The sequence below is a fragment of the Neolamprologus brichardi genome, unplaced genomic scaffold, assembly GCF_056152115.1.
Source record: "Neolamprologus brichardi isolate AB-2024 unplaced genomic scaffold, ASM5615211v1 NODE_ptg000031l+_length_7269946_cov_1, whole genome shotgun sequence".
NCBI lineage: Eukaryota > Metazoa > Chordata > Actinopteri > Cichliformes > Cichlidae > Neolamprologus > Neolamprologus brichardi.
The window spans coordinates 955,284-976,525 of NW_028270136.1; the positions used below are offsets into that span (position 1 = coordinate 955,284).

The window sequence follows — 21,242 nt, forward strand, 5'->3', positions numbered from 1 at the left end:
ATCATTAGTTCACACTGTTAAAATCCTCGAGCTTCACCACATGTGTCACATGTATTCATTTCCTTGCAAAGCTAAATACAATTTCCTGAACCTGAATATTTTCATATTTGGTGAGAAAATTTGGAATAAGCTCAGATCAGAACAGCACGACTTGCAGTTTTTATGGTGTGCGCACATTTCTACACATTTATTAATAAATGCATGTTACAGTTCTGGATTCATAGATACACATGCTAATTTGGCTGATATACAAGTACATGTAAGCTATCCAGCTCTGCAGTATGATGCTCTTCATCTACTAGATTATTTGTGGAAAACACAAATGATTTGGCACATAATTCTGTTCATTGGCACCTTTAAATATCTCTATAGTGAAAAGTCTTCAGAAAGTAAAGGCTTCATTTAGTTACTGACATTAACATTTGGAACTACTACTGAAAACCGATATAAAAGCATATGGTTCAATGTAAACACTGGCTGTGTTCAAACAGCTAAATTAAAGGGTTAGAAAAGCAATCAAATGATCACAAGAACTGAAAAGTTGAGTGTCACCAGAAAGGCTTACATCAGTGTTCATGTACTGTGAAGCTATCTACAATCTCTACAGAACAACTAGTTTCTGATTTTACTACAGAAACCTTCCCATTTTATTTGTTTCACTTCTTAAATCTGTTTTCCACTCGGTGCCTGAAGGTGAGTCAAAGACAGTTGTCCAAATTACATAAAATACAGGAAAGATGCTTTTTTATGTACTTTCAAACATACAGTGATAAACATCGGTGGATAAGATTAAAATGGCAAAGTTGCTCTACAGTGATTCCTTATAAAGACGTGTTTACTTCGGGTGGATGTGGAGACCAGCTGCTGTGGTAATGTACATACATTTGTGTGCAAGTGTCAAACATTCAGGATGTTAGCTGCAATGTAAAGTTGTAATCCTTAACTTTTTAGTGACATCAGATTCTGATTGTACCCAAACCAAAAACTGCCCATTTATTGCATTATCAGTAATTTGTGGTAACATCCACACATTAAAATGTGTTACCAGATTCAAAGTGGTGACACATTAAAGGGATTAAATATCCAGGGTTGGTGTCACCCTCCAAGTAAAAGCAATGACACCCAAAGAGTTGATGCTGAAATGCAGGAAAGCTTTAATGTGAACTGTTTGCTGTACTGCAGTCCACCAACAGAACATTTCCTGCATTTTGTACTGCAGCTTAAGATTTACATCTCACAGGGGGGGCCAAACGTGTACAATATCTGTGAAAAAAAAAAAAAAAAAACATCACTGAGTGAACAATGCGAATGTGTTTGTAGTGTAAACAGCTCCATCAGCTTCAGCCAGGACAGGAATCTTATGGATTACAACTTTACGGACTAAAGGTAACGGTAGATCAGCACAGCTTCACTAATACAAATGTGCATTGTGTTTAATTCTTGATCTCCAGGATGGAAGGATTGTGGTCGAGAATGGCCAGAATGATTTTGTCCATGTACTGCCTCAGACGCAGGTTGATCTCCTCCTGCTCCTTCAAAGCATCCACAAGCTGAGAGAGAAGACGAATGCATTACAAGCGCAATTATTTTGAGAATAACCATTTCATCCAACCAACAGTAACAGACCAACCTCGTCTCTGGAAGCGTTGTCAATCTCAGCTGCCAGGCACTGGGCCTTGGTTTGACAGGAGAACAGGTTCTTGGCCTCGTACAAGCTCAGACTGAGAATCTGAGCGTTCAGGTCGTCGTTTTGATCGCGCAGCTTGTGGTTCTCCTACAGACACAAAGAACCCAGTCCTGACTCGATGTGTGCGTGAATTTGAGAAAGCAGTGAGCTTGAAACATCTCACAAGTATAACTGAGCCATATCATTACATGTGGTTAGGATTGCCTGCCTTTGGCTGTGGGTGCATGTCTCACTCTCCCTCCAAACATCACATACACTTGGGTTTCTCTTCAATTTTTCTGAGTTGAAAGGAAGATTTTTACTTTATGAAAATATTGTTTTAATGATTTAATCAAGTATGAAACCACCGCTGACCAATGCAGGTTTGGCAAAACTTGGTATTAACAGGGAAATGCAGGGTAGCCCAAATGAATGGTCATTACCAGTGATGGGAATAATGGCGTTAAAAGTAACGGTGTTACTTTTTTCAGTAACTATTTTTCAACACACAGACTGTTGAAGCTGTCTTCAGCTTTATGGGAGCTATGGGGGCGAAACAATTGCACAAGTGCTGCTGATTGGCTGAGAAAGAATAGAGTAGTCATGGTTAAACCAATCACATGACCGATTTAAGATGACATAGCCAATCCTAGTTAGTGTGTAGTGTAGTGGATAGTTTTGCTGTGTGTGTCAGAACAATGAGTTGCTGCCATAAAGCCACCAAAGGCAGACAACAGTATAAACGCTGTCTCCAGGTAGAAAACAGGACGAGTGATGCACCTCCTGTTGTCAGGCCTGCAGGTATCAGGCCCGTGATGGTCTCCTTTATCTCATAGTGGACAGAAATTATTTTTGCACAAATAGTTTGTGTGGCATCTAATTTGATGCAGAACACCTTATTGTTCTTTAAATAGTTTGAAATGGTTAATAATTATTATTTTTATTTTTTTTTAGGTAAATAGCTGCATACAACTTTGTTGTTTGCAAAACTTCTGCATAGATTTGTAAAGTTTACAATGTAGATTTGCATTTCAAATTATGAAAATGATTAGTTTGTGGTTGTTACAGTAAAAACCTTTTTTCTACTCTGTTTTTGTCTGATTTCAGATCAATTGTGCTAATGCAGTATTTCAAAATGAAAAAACAAACAAACTGTAAATTCAGACATGTGAGGTTGTGCTGAAAAGAACGATACCGAACAAGGCGAGGTAAACACTTTAAAGGTGAAGCGTAGAGGTAAAATCAAAAGTAGTCAAAAACAGCCACCCTGGACCCCAGAGAGTTAACCATAACGCAATAGTTACTTTTCCTAGTAATTAGTTACTTTTATAATATTGTAACTCAGTTACTTTTTTGAAGAGGTAACTAGTAACTATAACTAATTACTTTTTCAAAGTAACTTGCCGAACACTGGAGATTACCCTGTTGGGAAGAGAAAAACAGACAAGGACACAACAGAGAGCATTTCTGACCTGACAAAGCGCCTTTGGGCTTGCTGTGGACTTTACACCTAAAGACTAATATTTGGCCTCTGCAGCTCAACATAAACGTAGAAGTTTGAAACAGAAATTAATGTGAGAGCAGTTAAGAAATGGAGCGCACGTTACAGGCAGAGATGGGCTTGTAACGCGTTACTGTAATCCGATTACTTTTTTCAAGTAACGAGTAAAGTAAGGGATTACTATTGCAAAAACGGTAATTAGATTACTGTTACTTTCCCGTAGGAACGCTGCGTTACTGAAACCATGATTTTTTGCAAGAATGTCTCATGACAGTGACGTAAGCGAGTGCGACGTTCGTGACAACAGCTGTGTGCAGATCAACAATGGATCATATATCGAGTGCGGAGAGAGTATGAGCGTGCAGCGTTTAAAGCGTGGAAGTACTGACCTTACTTTGAGTTTGATTCCATAAAAAGTGACAAAAACATTAGTGTCCGTTGTGCGTGGAAGAAAACTTCTTTTTACATCGAACAAACCCCTAAACTTCCGAGCAAGCACAGAGTAGCTACGACGTAATGGGAAACTCACAGATTCTTCCACTGACCGCTGCACCAGGGTAAACCTCCGCCTACCCCACTCCTGCTTTACAGGTGAAAATAGAGCAACAGGACCGCTAGTCTTTGACTTTATTTATTTTCTGCTGTGTTTTACTTGCATCTATTTGAAAGACTGAGTGTAAACACACACAAAAATATATTTTATTTTATGTGCTGGAATGTGCAGAAAATAGGTTTAAATGTTAAACTAATTTCTTCCAGTCAGAGAATGTTGCATATAATTAAATTTTTGCTTGATGCATAAAGTTAAAAGGTTAAAACTAATAAAACAAGTTTTAAAAAGAGACTTTTCCATTTGATTACATTTTGTATGATGGATTATGTAGAAAAAGTAGAATTGGGCTGAAAGATCTATCACTTTATCACCTATTCAGGTTGTAAATCGTGTTTTTAAAAAGTAACTAAGTAACCAAGTAACTAAGTAATTAATTACTTTTGAAAATAAGTAATCAGTAAAGTAACAGGATTACTTTTTTTTACTTTTTTCAAGTAACTTGACCAACACTGGTTACAGGTGGTCAGAATGGGACTTTTACACAGCAAAGTAAAGTTAGCAGGACTGAGCGATCCATCAGTGTATCAACACAGGAGTTCTCTACTTCAGTATTCCCAATACACATTAACGGGGCTCAAGCAGCTCCTTTTTTGGATATATGCATGTTTCAAGAATTTATTTTTGTGTGGATTAAATAGAAATAAATGAAATGACACAAATCTGACCATTGTGGAATTAAAAGTAGAAGAGAAAGTCTTTTATGCAATGAGGAAGAACAAGGATGAGTGTGTTCTGTGTGGACCTGTTTCAGTCTCTTCACTTCATGTTCCATTTCCATCTCCCTGGTTTTGGCGTTGAACTCGGACAGCCCCTTGCCTTTCCCAGGATGTTCCATCTCCAGTTTAAACAACTGCAGATACTCGAGCTCCCGACGGAGATCATCAATCAGCTGCAGACAAAACAGTCGGTCAAACACAACTCTAACATGTTCCACATTAACCTTTTCTTATCTTACCTGGTAACTACAGCGGGAAATTTAATTATTTTCATAGAAATGATTGCCTGGGAGGAGTGTCTCACCTCCTGCATGGACTCTTTCTCCTTCTGAAACTCGTGGCGGTTTTGCCAGAGCTTGTCCATTATCTTCCTGTACAGGTCCATCTCATCTTTCAGCCTCAAACTAGTGTCCTCCAGTTTGTCTGTCACCCTCTGCTTCTCCTGCAAAAGAAACAAGTCAGGAAACAGTGGCTGAGAAAAAGAAACACTCGTGCTTTTATGATATATGAAGGAAAATACGCAACATTTGAGATATGGAAACCTAGCAGCAACCAAGATGAGTACAGACAAACTAAAAGAAAAAAGCTTGTCAGGGTGAAACTACTCATGAAGGTTATATAAAATAATAAAAGGATTACATCATGATGACACAGGAAGATACTTCAGCATACCTGATCCATTTTTTCAGTCTGAGACTTGAGTCTGCACACATTCAGCTTCATCTCTGTGTTCTCTTCTTCTAACTGCTGTAACCTTAGGGTGAACAAACACAAACACAGCTTTAGTTTGGTATCACAGGTACCCCAGTGAACTTTAACCTCCTAAGACCCGAACTCTTTCATGGCGTGCATTTTCAATTTCTCTTTGCTATTTGGGCTGATTGGGACCTGATGAATATAAAAACAAAGAATTACCTGTTTTGTATTGTTTTTTTTACCAGATTTGTGTTTCTGAGAAAAATGAGATCCATTTGTTTTACATGTTGATAGAAGTGGCAGTATAATGTCCCTGTAAGTGGATATCAGGCCCTTGTAGAGCACAATTTAGTATTTTTGTCTAGACAACCTGTGATGGCTGCACTTACAGCCACACAGTGGTAATACCCACCATGTTAGTGTAGAGGCTTACAAGTAACATTGCATTCACATTTGTCTTTCTTTAAATATAGGAATTAATTTACAGGACAATAAATAACTGGTTTTTGTTTAGACTTAATTCGCATATCCACATAACACGGTATTCTAAAATAAGTGCGCACATTTTAGTTTACACTGTTATGTATGATTAATCTTTTGTTTTCTGAGCTACCTTAGCTGCAGCTGTTCCAGTCCCTTGATTAAGGAGCCAAGAGGTGGAAAAGGGGCGGAGCCAGCTTTAAAGGAAGACTACAAATTGGTTCATGCCATAACTTGGGACCATGGGGGGGAATTGGAGTTCATTATGTTTGGTTTAGTTAGGTTTTGTGTGTTTTACCCCTTCTCCTGTTTTTGTGGGCTGATCAGCCACTATTTAAGTTTCCCCTTTGTCTCGTTAAGTTAGGTCAGTTTGTTTGAGTTATCAGTAGTGTTGTCAACTTTGAGTAGAGTTTTGTTATTTTGACCTCTTTTATGTGCCCAAGATCTTGATTCTTTTTGCATGATTTAACCAATTATGTTTTTTGAGTTAAATAAAAAAATCATTTTTTTGGACTTTAACCTGTGCCTAAGTTTCCTTCACTGCTCGGTCCATCACACAACCCAAAATGTGTCCACATATATGGACGCCAGGTCCTAGGAGGTTAAAAGACATGAGCAAGGCTTGGTGTTTTTAAAGTGCCAGAACGCTAACCGTCTTTAATCAGCACAGCAGCTTTTAAAATTGCGCTGCACATTTCCTTATTTCCTGTCTTAATAGCAGGCAATGGCAGGGTAACAAGGGTAACAGCAGTTTCATGTCATGAGACCTACAGCCAATCAGTGTCTGTGGTAGTTTATGGTTACAGAATACCTGCCTTAACAGCAGATGTGTAGTTGATCTTGTATCAGAGCCAAATCTAGCACCAGCCTGTTTAGAAGTTGGATTATGGGGGAACTTCCCTTCAGGTAAATTGCTGGTTAGTTTACCTGTTACAGAGCAGCTCTATCTCCGTGTTTCTATCTCTCTCCATCTTGGTGTAAGCCTCCCTGTGTTTCTTCACCTCTTCTTTGAGACTCTCTGCAGACTTTGTCTCTGCATCCTTCACCTGCTCCTCTAGCTCATGAACCCTTGGAAGCAAAAACACAGAGGTCATTCAGACTATTACAGACTAGTTAGCTAGAACCAAAATGCTGCTCAGGTTTATATAAGATCTCTGGACTAATTCACATCACATATATCTCATATCTGCACCACATGTAAAGAATGATCAAACAGGTGCAATTAATGTTATTTGTGTGAAAATAAACACCACGCCTTTTTGTACAGGAACCAAACCCAGCCATAGCACCCACTCAGCTCAGGTATTCTTACCTGTGCACAAGGTGGGTGTTGTCATGCTTGAGCTTAGACTTGAGGTCATTGTTGGCCAGACTGTCACTTTCCAGTTCTGTCACCTTTTTCTCCAGGTAGCTGACCTGAGTGACACATCACACAGGTAAGGCCTAAAGGTTAAAGAGCATCTTCTTCATTTGCATACAGACATTCCCAGTATGCCTCTACACAGCCCGTTGTTAACAGGAAATTAATCAGCTGTTTTAAATTGATCCATCCTCCTACACGCTAACACCATTTTTCCCCACCTCACAGACTTCAATTTATTTCAGCATTGTTTTTATTTTTCATTAGCTAAAGCGAGGCTGCTGCTTCACCAGTTAGACTCTTAGTTTGTGACAGTCCTTGTTCTGCTCTGGAGATGTGCTATGAGCTAGAGGATCATCCAGCAGGTGAAGATTATTGTGTGTTTACTTTCTCTGTGATGTCAAGGTCACAGGAGTCGATACTGTCTGTGAACAGATCCTCTGTGCTGCTGCCCTGACTGGACCCAAACACGCTGTGATTGGCCTGGAACAGCTGACTGCAGGGAGAGAGAAAACATATTTACACTGCATAAACATGTAAATCCTGTATATGCTTTGCCACCATGTTCTTCAGTGGCTGCATTTTTTATATTGTAACGAGAAAGATGCCAAAACTAAGCAACAGTTTATGATATCTACAGTGCACAGATGATTTAGAGCAGCAAGAATTTAAAAAGGTGCTTTGGAGGAACGTCAGGTCACTCACCGTCCAAATGCTGTGCTGGAAATCTTCCTGTTAGGACTGAAAAAACAGGAGAGGAACCGAGTCACACATACTGACAGTAACACAGGCTTCAACTATCATTTTAATAATCCAAAAGCCTTTGCTACAACTCTATTTGCTGGTAGTAAAATTAGTGCGATGACACCTCTGCTTTCACTCACACAGTTTCAAACAATGTTCTTCTGTGGTTGCCGTACGATCCAGTTTCAACCACAGTCAGTGTTCGTGTTTCAGCATCGCACGCAAGACACAAAAACTCACAACCAGTCATCCCGCCACATTGGGATACAGTTGCTATAGCAACAACTCGAGCTCACCCTTTGATGTGGATGCAGCATCTGATGCCAAGAATGAATAAGAGGGGATTTAGCTGGATGGCTAAGACGGCTAATCCAAGCTTTGTTACATTAGGGCGATGCTGAGGCAGCAAGAGTCATTTCACTTCATTCCTTCTATCATTACCAACAGCACCAAAAAAATAGATAACTGTACGAATGTGCTATACTCACTGGTAATTAAAGCTTGATCTTTTAGGCTAAGCTCTCGCCTCCCTGCCTGCATTAGTACTGATGCTACACCATCAGTCTTACGAACAAGACTGCAGCGTACTTGAAACATCTCTATCTAACCCCAGAGGGTCGAATCCACCGTTTTCTCACTGAAAATAAAGGCCTCATACTTGGAAGTGCTTCCCTGTCTTGAAAGGGTAATCAGGTGTTCCACAGCTAGCATGGTAGCCACGTTGGTCCTCTTGGACCCGGGGTTCAAGGCTGAGCAGTGTGATACCCCAATGATGCCCACACACCATTTGTTCTTTTTTAAAAATCTGAAATTCATTCAGTCTTAGGATGAAGACCGTTCCAGGTCACTCCCAGAAATGAACATCAGTGAATGTGTGCTCCACCTGTTGGCCTTGAGGTTTCTCAGTCGAGCCTCCAAGTCATTGAGTAGATTCACTTTCTTGCAGCACTGCGAACAGTAGATGTCCAGCAGCTCACTGTTATACAGCTGCCGCATCTTTTGAGGGGTGTGGCCAGCACTGGAATTATAAAGAATGAATTGATTAATGTCCACATATATAAGCAAATATAAATAAGCATGTCTGAAAAAGTGAAAGTCAGCTTCTCGCTGTTAGCTATAGATATTTGCAATGTCTGCTGAGCATATCAGCATGCGTCAATGAAATGTCTTCCTGTCTCTACTTTTTCAAGCCATGGTTCAGAAAACTTGCAGCACTGTCTAAAACTATGCACTGCATTCAAATCAAGCAGGCCCATTGTTAACAGCCCTGTGCTTTTCCCTTTAGGACAAGCAAACAGTCAAAAAGTCTGATTTGTCTTTTTCTGCATGAAAACTGTGTCTTAAGATATGTTTGTATGTAATTCTGCGTGTGCATACGATTAAAGGAGTGCTTCCTTCTCATCAGACACCAACCTGGAGGGAAGCGAGGATCCAAGATCTGAGAAACCATTTGTTCGTGTTTCTTCTTCAGGGCAAGGGCTGCTGGGAGTAAAATCGACATCCTCCCCTTCACCGTAGTCTTCAAACTGCTCCTCTCTAGAGATGACGGGCGCAGACGCTGAGCCAATCAGGCGGCTAGGGTTGCATTCCAAAACAAAACAATAAAAGGGAAAAGAGCAAACCCACAATCAAAAGAAATTCTAAGCCTTCCTAAAGTCCCAACTCAGACTGCTTATGACTGACCTGCGTTGCTGTGTTGGGTGAAGCGAGTCAGAGCTGTTGGCATTTTCAGTGCTGCTGTCCATGTCGCACTCGCCATCAGCACACGTGCTTTCCTGGTAGGAGCGTGTACACATGATAATTGGAGGACCAAGCTTTGCCTCACCATTCTGAACATACAAGCAAAATTATGTGAATTAGGATTAAAAATTGACCTTTACAGGACTTCAGAAATAGAAGTAACAGTCACATTAGACACTTCAACACAAGGCATCGCTTCATACAGTAGCAAAACAGGACAAGTTGAATTATAAGTTAACTTTACTTTTTTTTTTTTCAATTTCAAAGCAGAAACTCTTGAGTTCAAAATCACATCATCACACAAATGTTTACTAAAAACACATGTAAACAGTTACGTAAACAGTTATTCAAAGAACAGCTAAAATCATGCATGAGATACAAGTCCGATACAGTGCCTATTCACTGATTACACTGAACAACGGCTCATCAGTATCTTAATATATAGTTCTTAAAAATAAACATTTCAAATAAAAAACGCCAAGATTATAATCTTGCTTACAAGGAAACTGTCATGAACCACCGTGTGTAAAAACACAAAAGGTGAAGAGGGGCGAAGAAAACAGCCGGGGAACAAAACACAGCTGAGAATAATCAGGTAATAAGAGAGGCAGGAAAACTGAACCTTTCAAAGTAAAGGCAGGAAGTAGCTAAAGGGAGAAAACAGGCCAACGTACAAACACAATAATGTAACGAAAGGCAAAGACAACTAGATATAAGACACGAGAAGCCAAAATAAGCTCAGGGTCACCAGTAACTAAAAATTAAGGCAAAAATGACAAGACTTAAATTACAAAGGAATTAACAGCAACAACACAAACAGAAAACTAAATACTATCAATAAAAGAAACCTAATACAAAGATGACCTCAAACTAGAAAGAATCCCACTGCATTTAGACGAATCCAGGAATGTCAGCCTACATTTATTAAAAGGCTATTTAGAGAAATCAGTCTTGCCTTCCCGTGCTTATTTTAGCAGATTTAATCAAACAATGGAGTTTTAAGGGTTAAACCATAGTTTAAATAGAAGTTTAAAAATGTTTCTGCTTGTAATCTACTGTTGTTTCAATACCCCATCACATACTAACTGTATGAGAGGTACAAACTCAAAGAATTTCAGATGTTTAAGTTTAATCTCAAGATATTTAAGATGACTTTAATTGTCCAAACATTGGATATTACTAACAATATCCGATGTTTGGACCTTTGTGATTAGCATTAAGGTTAGCTTTAGGTGTGAGCCAAACATTTTCCCCAGAAATCAGTAAAGCAAAGAGGGGAGTTTAAATCAGCGACACAAAGCGACGGCTTTAAGAGAGAAACAGCAGTACAGCCGGTATTCTGACCTGCTCTCGTGATTTGAACAGAATATGATGAAGTTGTATTAGAGGTAGTGTCTGTGGCTGATTTATCATGTGGGAGTTAGCGTGCCCCAGATAGCATATTATTAATAAATCATGCTGCTGTCTGGCTTAACCCCACTGTAGTACCACGACAAGGTCACACCCAAGCGCTCTTTCACACACACAAAGTCAAGTTTCTCATCATTACCAGTAAAAGCTCCAACTCTGTTCTTACTTAGGATTCTGCTGGATTGTGGAAGTATGTTCATGTTTATAAAGACACAAGACAGACACAATACGGCATCTGAGGGACTGCTACCCACCTTTCACTCATTAATTATACACATTTTCTGTCTGTGATGACGGGGTGTGGGAGCATATGTATATATATTTATATATATACACACAAAATAACATAATATATCCCAATTCATCCACACACAGCAACACCACATAATATGAAACACAACTTTAAGCTTTGTGCCAGTCTGTGTGCTTTTCCTTTATTGGACTAATCTTCTCTTTCAAAAAGTTAGAAATCAGTTCGTCTGACACATTCGTACAACTTACCAAGTAAGTGTGGACACCATCTCACTCATCTCCAATACAAAGTCACAAATCACACTAATGAGTGTGTACGTGTGAATACATGGCATCTGCTGTGGTGGAGCTAAAAACAAAAATCTACTGTATTCCCAGTGCCTGAAGGCTCAGTGTCCTCAGAGCTTAGACACAAATAAATACGACTGCAGCTCCAGCAGTAATGTGGAAAGCACGGCGAAGCTTTAGCTGGGACAAAACCACACCTCGGCTCTCTCGCTCTCTCTCGCTCTCCGTCTCGCTCATCCTCTTGTTGCTAAGCAACGATCCAGTTAGGCTAATCTCTATGAGGGACATAATCAGCCACGCACAGCAACATACATATCACACAGTAAATTTATGATTCAAAAATAATTGAGATATATTTAAGCTAGTACACATGCTAGAAACCAGCAGCATTATCAGAGCTGTATGGAAGCCCAGCAGTGCAGGTTTAAAAGTCAGTCACTATATCATATTTTTGACACTTAAACTGGTGTTTAGGTAAGAAATCAGTGCCTCGTGATTTTCATTTATTATGACTATAAATCTAAACCTTGAGAAACGCTGTTCTAAATGAACAATTATCGATGATGATTATTGCTGTTTCACTCCACGTAAACAATGTCCACTTTCACTCTGACATCTGAGTTTACAAAAACAAAAAAGTGTCTTTAAAATTATTTGCAGTATTAATGGAGACGTTTCAGGGTGTGTTTTCACATCATGCCACAGAATTATGTGCACCATTGACGATCCAATCACCTGGTATATATAGCCATTGTCTGTGACAGAAGGCTGGCTGGAGGCATGGCTGCGAGGACCCACAGTCATCTTCATTATTTCTTCACAACCTAGGAGGACAAGTGTGGGGAGGAAAGTAAATAATAAGACTGGAAACAACATAAGCAGACTGTTTCCTCTGTAATAAAACCAGTAAGTTTGAGCTACGTGAATAAAGTGGTATCATCAACATGTTTACATCTTTCATTTTATAATATCCAAACTCTTTTTGTCATTTTCAAGGTAAAATGGGCCATGCAGCTTTAGAAGAAGAGTATGGAGCAGATTGTTTCCATTCTGACATGAAAGTGCTGACAACACTATGATGTCTGTATAAACAACACAAGTGTGAAGTCAGCAGATGTTTGTCTTAGCTTAGCAAGAAAACTAAATAGTAGAAAACAGTTTACCGAGCTTTAACTAAATGTGACAAAGTTACAAAGTTACAAAGCTCATACATCTTCTCGTGACAGAGACAATCAAAGTCCATGTCTCACCTTTGATAGCAAACACTCCGTGGCAAAAGTCTTTGAAGTTGATTTTCCCATGAGCGTTAGGATCCAGGTACCTCGTCAACTTCTTCACCTGCAAGACACCAAAGTAAAGTCAGCCTTTTCTAAAGGAAACCCGCTTTACTAAAAACACAGAAGGTAACTCGTACCCTTGTTAACTGACATCAGCAAAAATCTTAAAGGTTATAGAAAAATATTAGACAATTCACACAAGTACATCAACCACGTTTTACTGTTAGAGGCGTCTGAAGAGACACCAGGGTCCAGGTTCACAAAGACTGCCTGTAACTATGGAAACCAAACAGCAGACTTCACAAAAACTCCAGATTTATCCTACTTCTCTGGAAAAAGTGGCAGACTGAATAAAAAGTATCGAGTCCCTGTTTTCCCCTCCAGAAGATGCCTGTCTTACAGCAACGGTAAAGTAGGAAACATCCTATTGCATAAAATTAATAATAAACTGCACAGCTATTACTGATGTCCTTAGATTAGGGCTGTTTTTTTCTCCCATTTTGTCACGGTACTGGGCCATGAGGCCCAGGGTTTAAGTAACTAATGCATATTTTAGTATCCACATGTGTAGTTTAACGCATCTAGTTGTTTTCTAGTTTGCAGTTTACTCCTTGGTTTCTTAGGCTGTATCCCAATTCAGGGTCTGCAGCCTTAAAGTACGCAGCCTCAACGATCCTCAAGGGCCGCGTACTTAAAGACCGCTAAGGCCGGAAGTGCGAGGCTTGTGAAATGGGACGGTCTAGCCTCCGTTGCGCTGCCCAGGTTGCCTAGCAACCATGATACTAACAGCTGGAAACGTTTCATACAGCTTTGTTTGACAGAAATGAAGTTTGTTTGTTTGTTTCTACATGAGCTCTGATCATTCTCTAATTAAGCTCAGCTATTGAACGGCGTATATTTTAGAGTAAAGGCTTTAAAACCAAGTTAGTACAAACGTCACTAATGTCACATAACTTTGCTGACATGTGGCCAACAGGAATGTTTTAATGTTCTTCGTTATTAAACATTTGCACATAAATAAGTGACATAATATTCAGGACTTAGTTTACTAAGTTACTCTTCGGCCGCCCCTCATCCGCAGTTTTTTTTCGGCAAAATTATCCACACCCACCGCCACGCTATGCATTCTGGGATATGTTGGGCCACGAAGTCTACACCGCCACGTCCTTAAAATTCAGGGAAATGAAGGACGCATTTGAGGGCCGCATTTCGAGCAGCCTTCGAATTGGGACAGCCTTCGTCGCGTCGCTGTGACGTAATCGGCCTTAAAATGCGGCCTTTAAGGCTGCAGACCCTGAATTGGGATACAGCCTTAGTCCCTTTTGTCATCTCTCCCTGGTCCGTGTGTCTACCTGTCATGTTTCATGTCTCTGGTTAGGTTAAGTTCATGTTCTATCTCCATGTCTATGTCTCTGTGTTTCCTGTTTTATTTTGAAAGAGTCTGGTGTTCTTTGTTCATTGTAGTTAGTGTTACTCTCCCCTGTATCGTCATTATGTTTCCTTCTAGTCAGCTGTGTACTTCCCCTGATCACCTCATGTGTGTATTTAAGTCCTCAGTCTTCCTTTGTTTGTCGCCGCGTCGTCTGTTCAACTTCCCCCATGTTACGCTAGGCTTCAGGACTCTGTGCTGGTCGTGTCCATGTTACTTACGTATATACGTTTCATAGTTCCTTGTTGTTCCAGCACAGAGTCCTGTTCACAGTTGCCTCCGTCATGTGCGTCATTGTCACCCTGTCTTAGCCTTCCCTGCTGTCTGAGTTAAGTGTCAGTTCTTAGTTTTCTCAGTTCAGCTTCTAGTTTAGTTTTGTGCTCTCTGTTGTTTGCCACGTTAATCAGCCCAAATAAAGGCTCGCTTTTCATTTCAAGTTCGGTACTGTCTCCTCGTCTGTGTCTGCACCTGGAACCTCACACTCCCACACTCGGTCCGCCCACCGCAGACCGTGACACATTTGATCTTCATACATCAAAATGGAACTTAAAACACTTTTTTTCATTTATTTGTATCTACATTACTGAAAAAAAATAAAAAATATAAAAATTTTATTAAAATAATTGAAAATCTATGTTGTAAAGGAAAAATTTCCTGGAAAAAAGAAATTATTTGGGATGTTTATCCTCATATGTAACAATGAGTACTCTGACAGTACTACTACTACCCCGATATAGACTGTCAGATGTCAGAGTCGCCCCTTGGAGGCTCAAATGGAGTGACACAACTCTGACAACTAAAATCTAAAATGTGACAAATTTGTAGTTTTATTTGTAAAAGTAAAGAAGCTTTTAGGATCGCTGTTCTGTTGACACAAAGATGAAATAAGTCAAAAGAGGATTATACCTCCGGGTCTGGAAAGTGGTGGAACTACTCTGTGACACAGGCTTTGATCTCGCTCTCAGCTTTCTCAGCGAGGATAAAAAAGATGAAAATAAGAGCTGAGGGTATGCTGTGGGACAAGTTGTGTTATATCAGCATCTATAGAAGCACAAACGGACACGTCCTGGAGTTCAGTGTCACGTTATCACAGAGGATTAAATGTAAACGTCAGCAGCTGTCTAAAACCTGAAGACTCTTTAATGTCACACGAGCAGAAAGCAGACACTACAAACCTCTTACAGCATTAGAATTCATGAGAGGCTCTCTTGGGTCATCATTTTCAACTTTAATCCAAAAGACAAAGAAGGTCCATCCAATGCCAACCAAATTTAATGCATAATAAAACCATGACAACAGTATTTTCTACAAAACCAGAAAGTAGTGCCACTGTGGATCTGACACTCACAGGACGGTTAGACAGGAGAGAGCTTCAGGAACAAATATTCAAAACAGAAATACAGGCTGTATCCCAATTCAGGGTCTGCAGCCTTAAAGGCCGTGTTTTAAGGCTGATTACGTCACCGCGATGCGACGAAGGCTGTCCCAATTCGAAGGCTGCTCGAAATGCGGCCCTCAAATGCGTCCTTCATTTTCCTGAATTTTAAGGACGTGGCGGTGTAGACTTCGTGGCCCAACATATCCCAGAATGCATAGCGTGGCAGTGGGTGTGGATAATTTTGCCGAAAAAAGCGGCGGATGAGCGGCGCCCGAAGAGTAAACTTTTAAAAGTAAGTACTGAATATTATGTCACTTATTTATGTGCGAATGTTTAATAACGAAGAACATTAAAACATTATTGTTGGCCACATGTCGGCAAAGTTATGTGACATTAGTGACGTTTGTACTAACTTGGTTTTAAAGCCTTTACTTTAAAATATACGCCGTTCAATAGCTGAGCTTAATCTTACTGAGAATGATCAGAGCTCATGTAGAAACAAACAAACAAATGAACAAATGATTTTCTCCTTCATTTCTGTCAAACAAAGCTTTATGAAACGTTTCTAGCTGTTAGTATCATGGTTGCTAGGCAACCTGAGCAGCGCAACGGAGGCTAGACCGTCCCATTTCACAAGCCTCGCACTTCCGGCCTTAGCGGTCTTTAAGTACGCGGCCCTTGAGGATCGTTGAGGCTGCGTACTTTAAGGCTGCAGACCCTGAATTGGGATACAACCACAGACTGCAGCCAACAGGAGCACACTAGCAATGCAGCCCACTTGAAGAATGACACTGACTATAACTTACTTTGGCATCTTTACATTACGGTTAAAACTCTTTAAAAAAAAAAAAAAAAGGTGTTTTTTCTATGTAGCGTCAGAAAAATGTGAAGAAAGTTAGATCGAGACCACAAACCTGACACAATTATCAATAATTTAATTTTACCTCAGGGTAACGAGACTGCTGCAAGCTCAAACTAATAACAAGAACAAAGGAAGACAACGAGAGGCTACTGGGGAACCAAGTCCACACAAATATAGCACCTCATTGCACTTATACAGGTACCTCGATCTGTCGCTAGGTACTGCTGCTACTAGGGGCGCTTTTAGCTTCGCTTCCTGTACCTTACAAAGATAAGTTTTCATTCTGTACCTTCATACAGTACTACAGGGTTAAAATAGTGCAAACGTGCAAAATATAAAAAAGTAAGAGAGATGGAAATGGAAATATACATCTCAGAGTGCTGAAACATTTAATATCATGTTTTTACAAAGACTATAAAATGCAGTATTTTATTCAATGGCTAAAGAAAAGTACAAGAAGCTAATAAACTAAAAGGATTCATATTACGTTTATGGACGCTGCTCTTTGCCAGCCAGCTCTCATATCTCAGATTTTGTGTTTCACAAACATTTAACAACACAGTACATCAGCGGTAGACCTTTCCAATCGGTCTGCAAATTGTTTTTACCATACAGTGAGAAGGTAATTCTGCCAAAGGGGAAAACGACAATGATTCAGTGTCAGGCTTTCAGCCAGGAAACGTATTAGACCCAGCGACTGCGACGAGAGAGATTCTGTGCTAATAAATGTCGCACTTGTTTCACTTAGTGGTGTCCATCTACTTAACATGAAATGTGCAACGCTTCAGAGAGAACAGTGAGAGGAGGGAAGAAAGTAACGTCTAAATATAGAATAGAGAGCTCACCAGATCCCAGTTGGCCGTGTCCACATTAAAGTGATGAATAGTTTAGCCTGCTATGTTGAGTGGACATAGATGAAAAGATATCAGGTGTTTTTGTATGTATAAAAAGAAATCAACAGCAATGAAGGCCTATGTATTAAATAATAATAATGGATTGGATTTATATAGCGCTTTTCAAGGCACTTTACAACTCCATTATTCATTCACACACTGGTGGGAGCAAGCTACAGTTGTAGCCACAGCTGCCCTGGGGCAGACTGACATATCGCGCCTCTGGCCAACACCAGTAGGCAGTAGGGTAAAGTGTCTTGCCACGGACACAACGACCAGGACAGAGAGCCCGGGAATCGAACCGGTGACCTTCCGGTTACAGTTGCGCTTCCCACCCTCCTGGGCCACGGTCACTCCGTGTGTGACCATGTTTTTCACATATTGCATTGAAAAGAATAAACCAATCGTTTTGGGTCATGCTGAATAAAACATGAAGTTCATTTTGTAAATTCTGATCATTCTAATTGTCAAAAAGAGGATAACTGGAGTATATTCATTTACATATCATTAACCAAAGCATGCATAATCTTACTAAGACCGATCTCTCACTCATCACATCTATTTTTCAAAGACCAAAGTGATGACAGAAATGCTCATCTCTATGCTGTTAGTGTCTCTGGGTGTTACTATAGGTACATTCTCCTTTATATTATCTATGGTCAGAAGCAGATCAATGAAAAAGCTACATTAGTGTTGCATGCACATACACTCACCAGCTGCTTAGATACAGCTGTTCAAACTGAACATCACTGCAAATAATCTGATCAGATCGAACGGCAGCAGTTCAACATGTGATAAAGACAGCCTGCTTAAGTCCTAATCGAGTACCACAACGGGAAAGAAATGTGTTTTAAGTGATTCCAAACATACAGGGTTGTTTGCGCCAGATGGCCTGAGTCCTGTCAGCTAAGAACAGGAAAGTCTGGATACGGTTCACACAGACTCACATAAACTGGACAGCAGAAGATCATAAGAATATTGCCTGGTCGAATCGTGGCGTTCAGATTGTAGGCTCATAATTTTGTATAAACAACATGAAAGCATGGATCCATCCTGCCCTGCCTTCAGGTTGGTATTGGTAGTTTAATAGTGTGGGAATATTTTCTTATGACACTTTGGGCCCTTTAGTAGCAACTGAGCATAAATCCTACATTGTACCTGAGAGTTGTTGCTGATCATGTGCATCCCTTTATGAGCAGCAGAAAATGGCCTACACAGTCACCAGATATCAGTCCAATAGAGCGTGGGATGGGGTGGAATAGGGGATCTGTAGCAACTGTGTGATATTATCATGTCAACGTGGAGTTTCCTGCACCTTGATAATGCTATGCCATGCAGGATTAAGGGAGTTCTGAAGGCAAAATGACATCCAACCCAGTAGTAACGAGGTATACCTAATAAAGAGGCATGCAGGTGTATGGTCGAAATGAGCACAATTTGTTTATTTTAGATGATAAAATATAAAAATGTACATCTTTATATTATTGTGTATATTTCCAGTTTTTGTGTTTTTATCTGTTGTTCAGTGTCCTTGGGTGCTTTGAAAGGCGCTATTTTTAAATAAAATGTATTATTATTATTATTATTATTATTATTATTATCTTTGGCAGTAAATTTCTACACAAAACATACAGAAATATGTCTTCAAAAATATGATGAAATAATACAGGATGTGTGTATAACCCACGATCCACAGACGCTGCTGGAACAAACAGAAATGCAGAGCTGCTGGTGTTGTGAGTTGTTTTGAGCAGCTGAGCAGATCATTTAATTACTTAATAATCAACCAATCCACTTGCGGAGATCTAGTGAAGCTCCCGTTCCCATGGTGACAGAGCACAGAGATGAGTGGAAGTGCACGAGGGGAGGAGCGACATGAGGAAGTAGCTTCATTTTAGCATGGCTGAGCTATTTTTAGTGACGTGTCCTGGGTTTTCAGCCGCTGTTGCACTTTAAAGCAAACTCCACAGTCACAAGCAGACATCACTCCACCTCTTCAAATATGTAAACTCAACCAGCAAAGGACTGGAAACACTTGCAGACTAAGCCCACTTAAAGTCATCAGTTATTATTTATATAGCTTTCTTATTTATGTAAACCTGAAAAACAACAAGCATATTTCTAAATAAATTGAAGATAATCTCTCTCTCTCTCTCTGTGTGTGTGTGTGTGTGTGTGTGTGTGTGTGTGTGTGTGTGTGTATATATATATATATATATATATATATATATATATATATATATATATATATAGTTAGGTCCCTGGTTCAGGACTATAGCCCTGCTTGGGGTTATTATCATGGCACACAAAAATCATCCAATATGGAAAATTATATAATTCTGCTACAGAAAATATTAAATACTCTTTGATAAAACATCACTTCACATATTTGGGGCTGTAATAAAATGTTACATAGCATCACATTTTTCATTAGCTGCTCCCTGACAGCTCAACGGGTCAGAAGCATGACAAAGATATGGTGCATCTCCAGGATCAACTCTGACCACTGAAGCAAAGCTCATCGGTGGTTAACCACGGTAACTATGTGTGGAAATCTACGTGTGGCTCGGCTTTCTGGCATAATCCCCTTAAACACGCTGGTCCCAGGTGTGGACAAACTGTTTAGCTGCAGCGAAGGTTTCAGGTCGACATTTATCACAGTGTTTTAGGAACAACACAAACACGCCGATATCTGATCTTGCACACAGAATGTAAAGCCATTTCACTTTGTATGTTTCTTATCAAGGTTTAAATGACAAGTGAAATTCTTCACTCCAGTCTAAACATTCAGACTGGAGAACAAAGCACTGCTCAGGATCCTGCATTTGCCTACTTTCTTCTATTAGTACAGTCAGTATCTAGGATAATATTACAATATTGTACAATAAAATAGCCAAACATGTTTCTTATCCTGACAAAATCAGAGCACCTGTATTAAACAATGTATTTTATGATGCTGCAAAAATCAGATTTCAGAATTGTTTTTTCCTGCACTGACTTTAAAGAGCCACTGAAACTGATGTATTAGTTAACCCCTATTGAGGAGGGGGGATTACAGAAGACCTTCATCACTAACAAAAGTGTAGCTATAAGCAGTAAAGATGCATTATTAGGCTTTCTAATTTTACAGAGGCTGTAATGCCCCCATTGTCGCCAGTCTTCAGCTTTCCTAATGTTGTGAGGCTGGAACAGTTTAACTGAATGGGAAACGAACAAAGCATGTCAGCCACCACCGAGGATGTCAAGTCTCCTGTAGCCTGTCCTATGTCACACCGCAGCAAATAAGCTGCTGGCACCTCTAACACACCTGTGACTGTTAATAAGCAGGACAGGTTGTCTGTTGTTAAAAGCTCCGCGTATTACAGATTCACCATATTGGAAACATTACATGAATATGAATGCAGATGTGCTATTTGTCCTTTGTTACCCAGTCCCTTCCAGTCTCTCACCTCGTCTCCTTGACCGAATTGAAGACCGAGGTCCATCAAGTGCTCCACCCGGATGAAGCCGTCAGCATCCTCGTCACAGACGTCGAAAACCTCCTTGAGCCTCCTCAAAAACTGTAGGAGCTGTTCTTGTTCGGGAAAGACACGTCCTTCCATTATACGGGCTTCGTGCTGCACACACACACACAGCTTATATTCTGGTTTTCCTCAATCAAACGGACTGTAAGACACCGACTCCGACGGTCGCCATCACCATCCCAGCCTTCAGCTCCGCCGGACCGACTGGTACCGCTACTGTTATACAAGCAGCGCGGCACGCTCAAGAGGCGCGAGGAGTGTCGGAAATACGCGACGATTTACGAGTTCGTCACGAGGCATTACGTCACAGGCCAGTTGCTAATTCATAATCCAGGTGCGCTGTCACTTTCCTCCCGCTTTTGACGACAATGTATAAAACTGTATGGAAGCCCAGTTTGGCCAATAATAAAAGA

At 40.2% G+C, this 21,242-nt stretch overlaps 1 protein-coding gene across 1 annotated transcript; it reads right to left on the reverse strand.

Annotated features, from left to right (window-relative positions):
* Nucleotides 1-154: 154 nt before the first annotated feature.
* On the reverse strand, nucleotides 155-21,105 carry rab11fip4a (RAB11 family interacting protein 4 (class II) a). Its single transcript, XM_006806223.3, has 15 exons — nucleotides 20,755-21,105; nucleotides 12,717-12,804; nucleotides 12,202-12,290; nucleotides 9,460-9,605; nucleotides 9,190-9,351; nucleotides 8,660-8,794; nucleotides 7,738-7,773; nucleotides 7,420-7,528; nucleotides 6,985-7,088; nucleotides 6,600-6,740; nucleotides 5,169-5,250; nucleotides 4,801-4,938; nucleotides 4,523-4,669; nucleotides 1,631-1,774; nucleotides 155-1,550 (listed from the first exon to the last, which is right to left on the reverse strand). The coding sequence occupies exons 1-15, from the start codon at nucleotides 20,905-20,907 to the stop codon at nucleotides 1,434-1,436; spliced, it is 1,791 nt and encodes a 596-aa protein (XP_006806286.1). The 5' UTR covers nucleotides 20,908-21,105; the 3' UTR covers nucleotides 155-1,433.
* Between the last annotated feature and the right edge of the window lie 137 nt (nucleotides 21,106-21,242).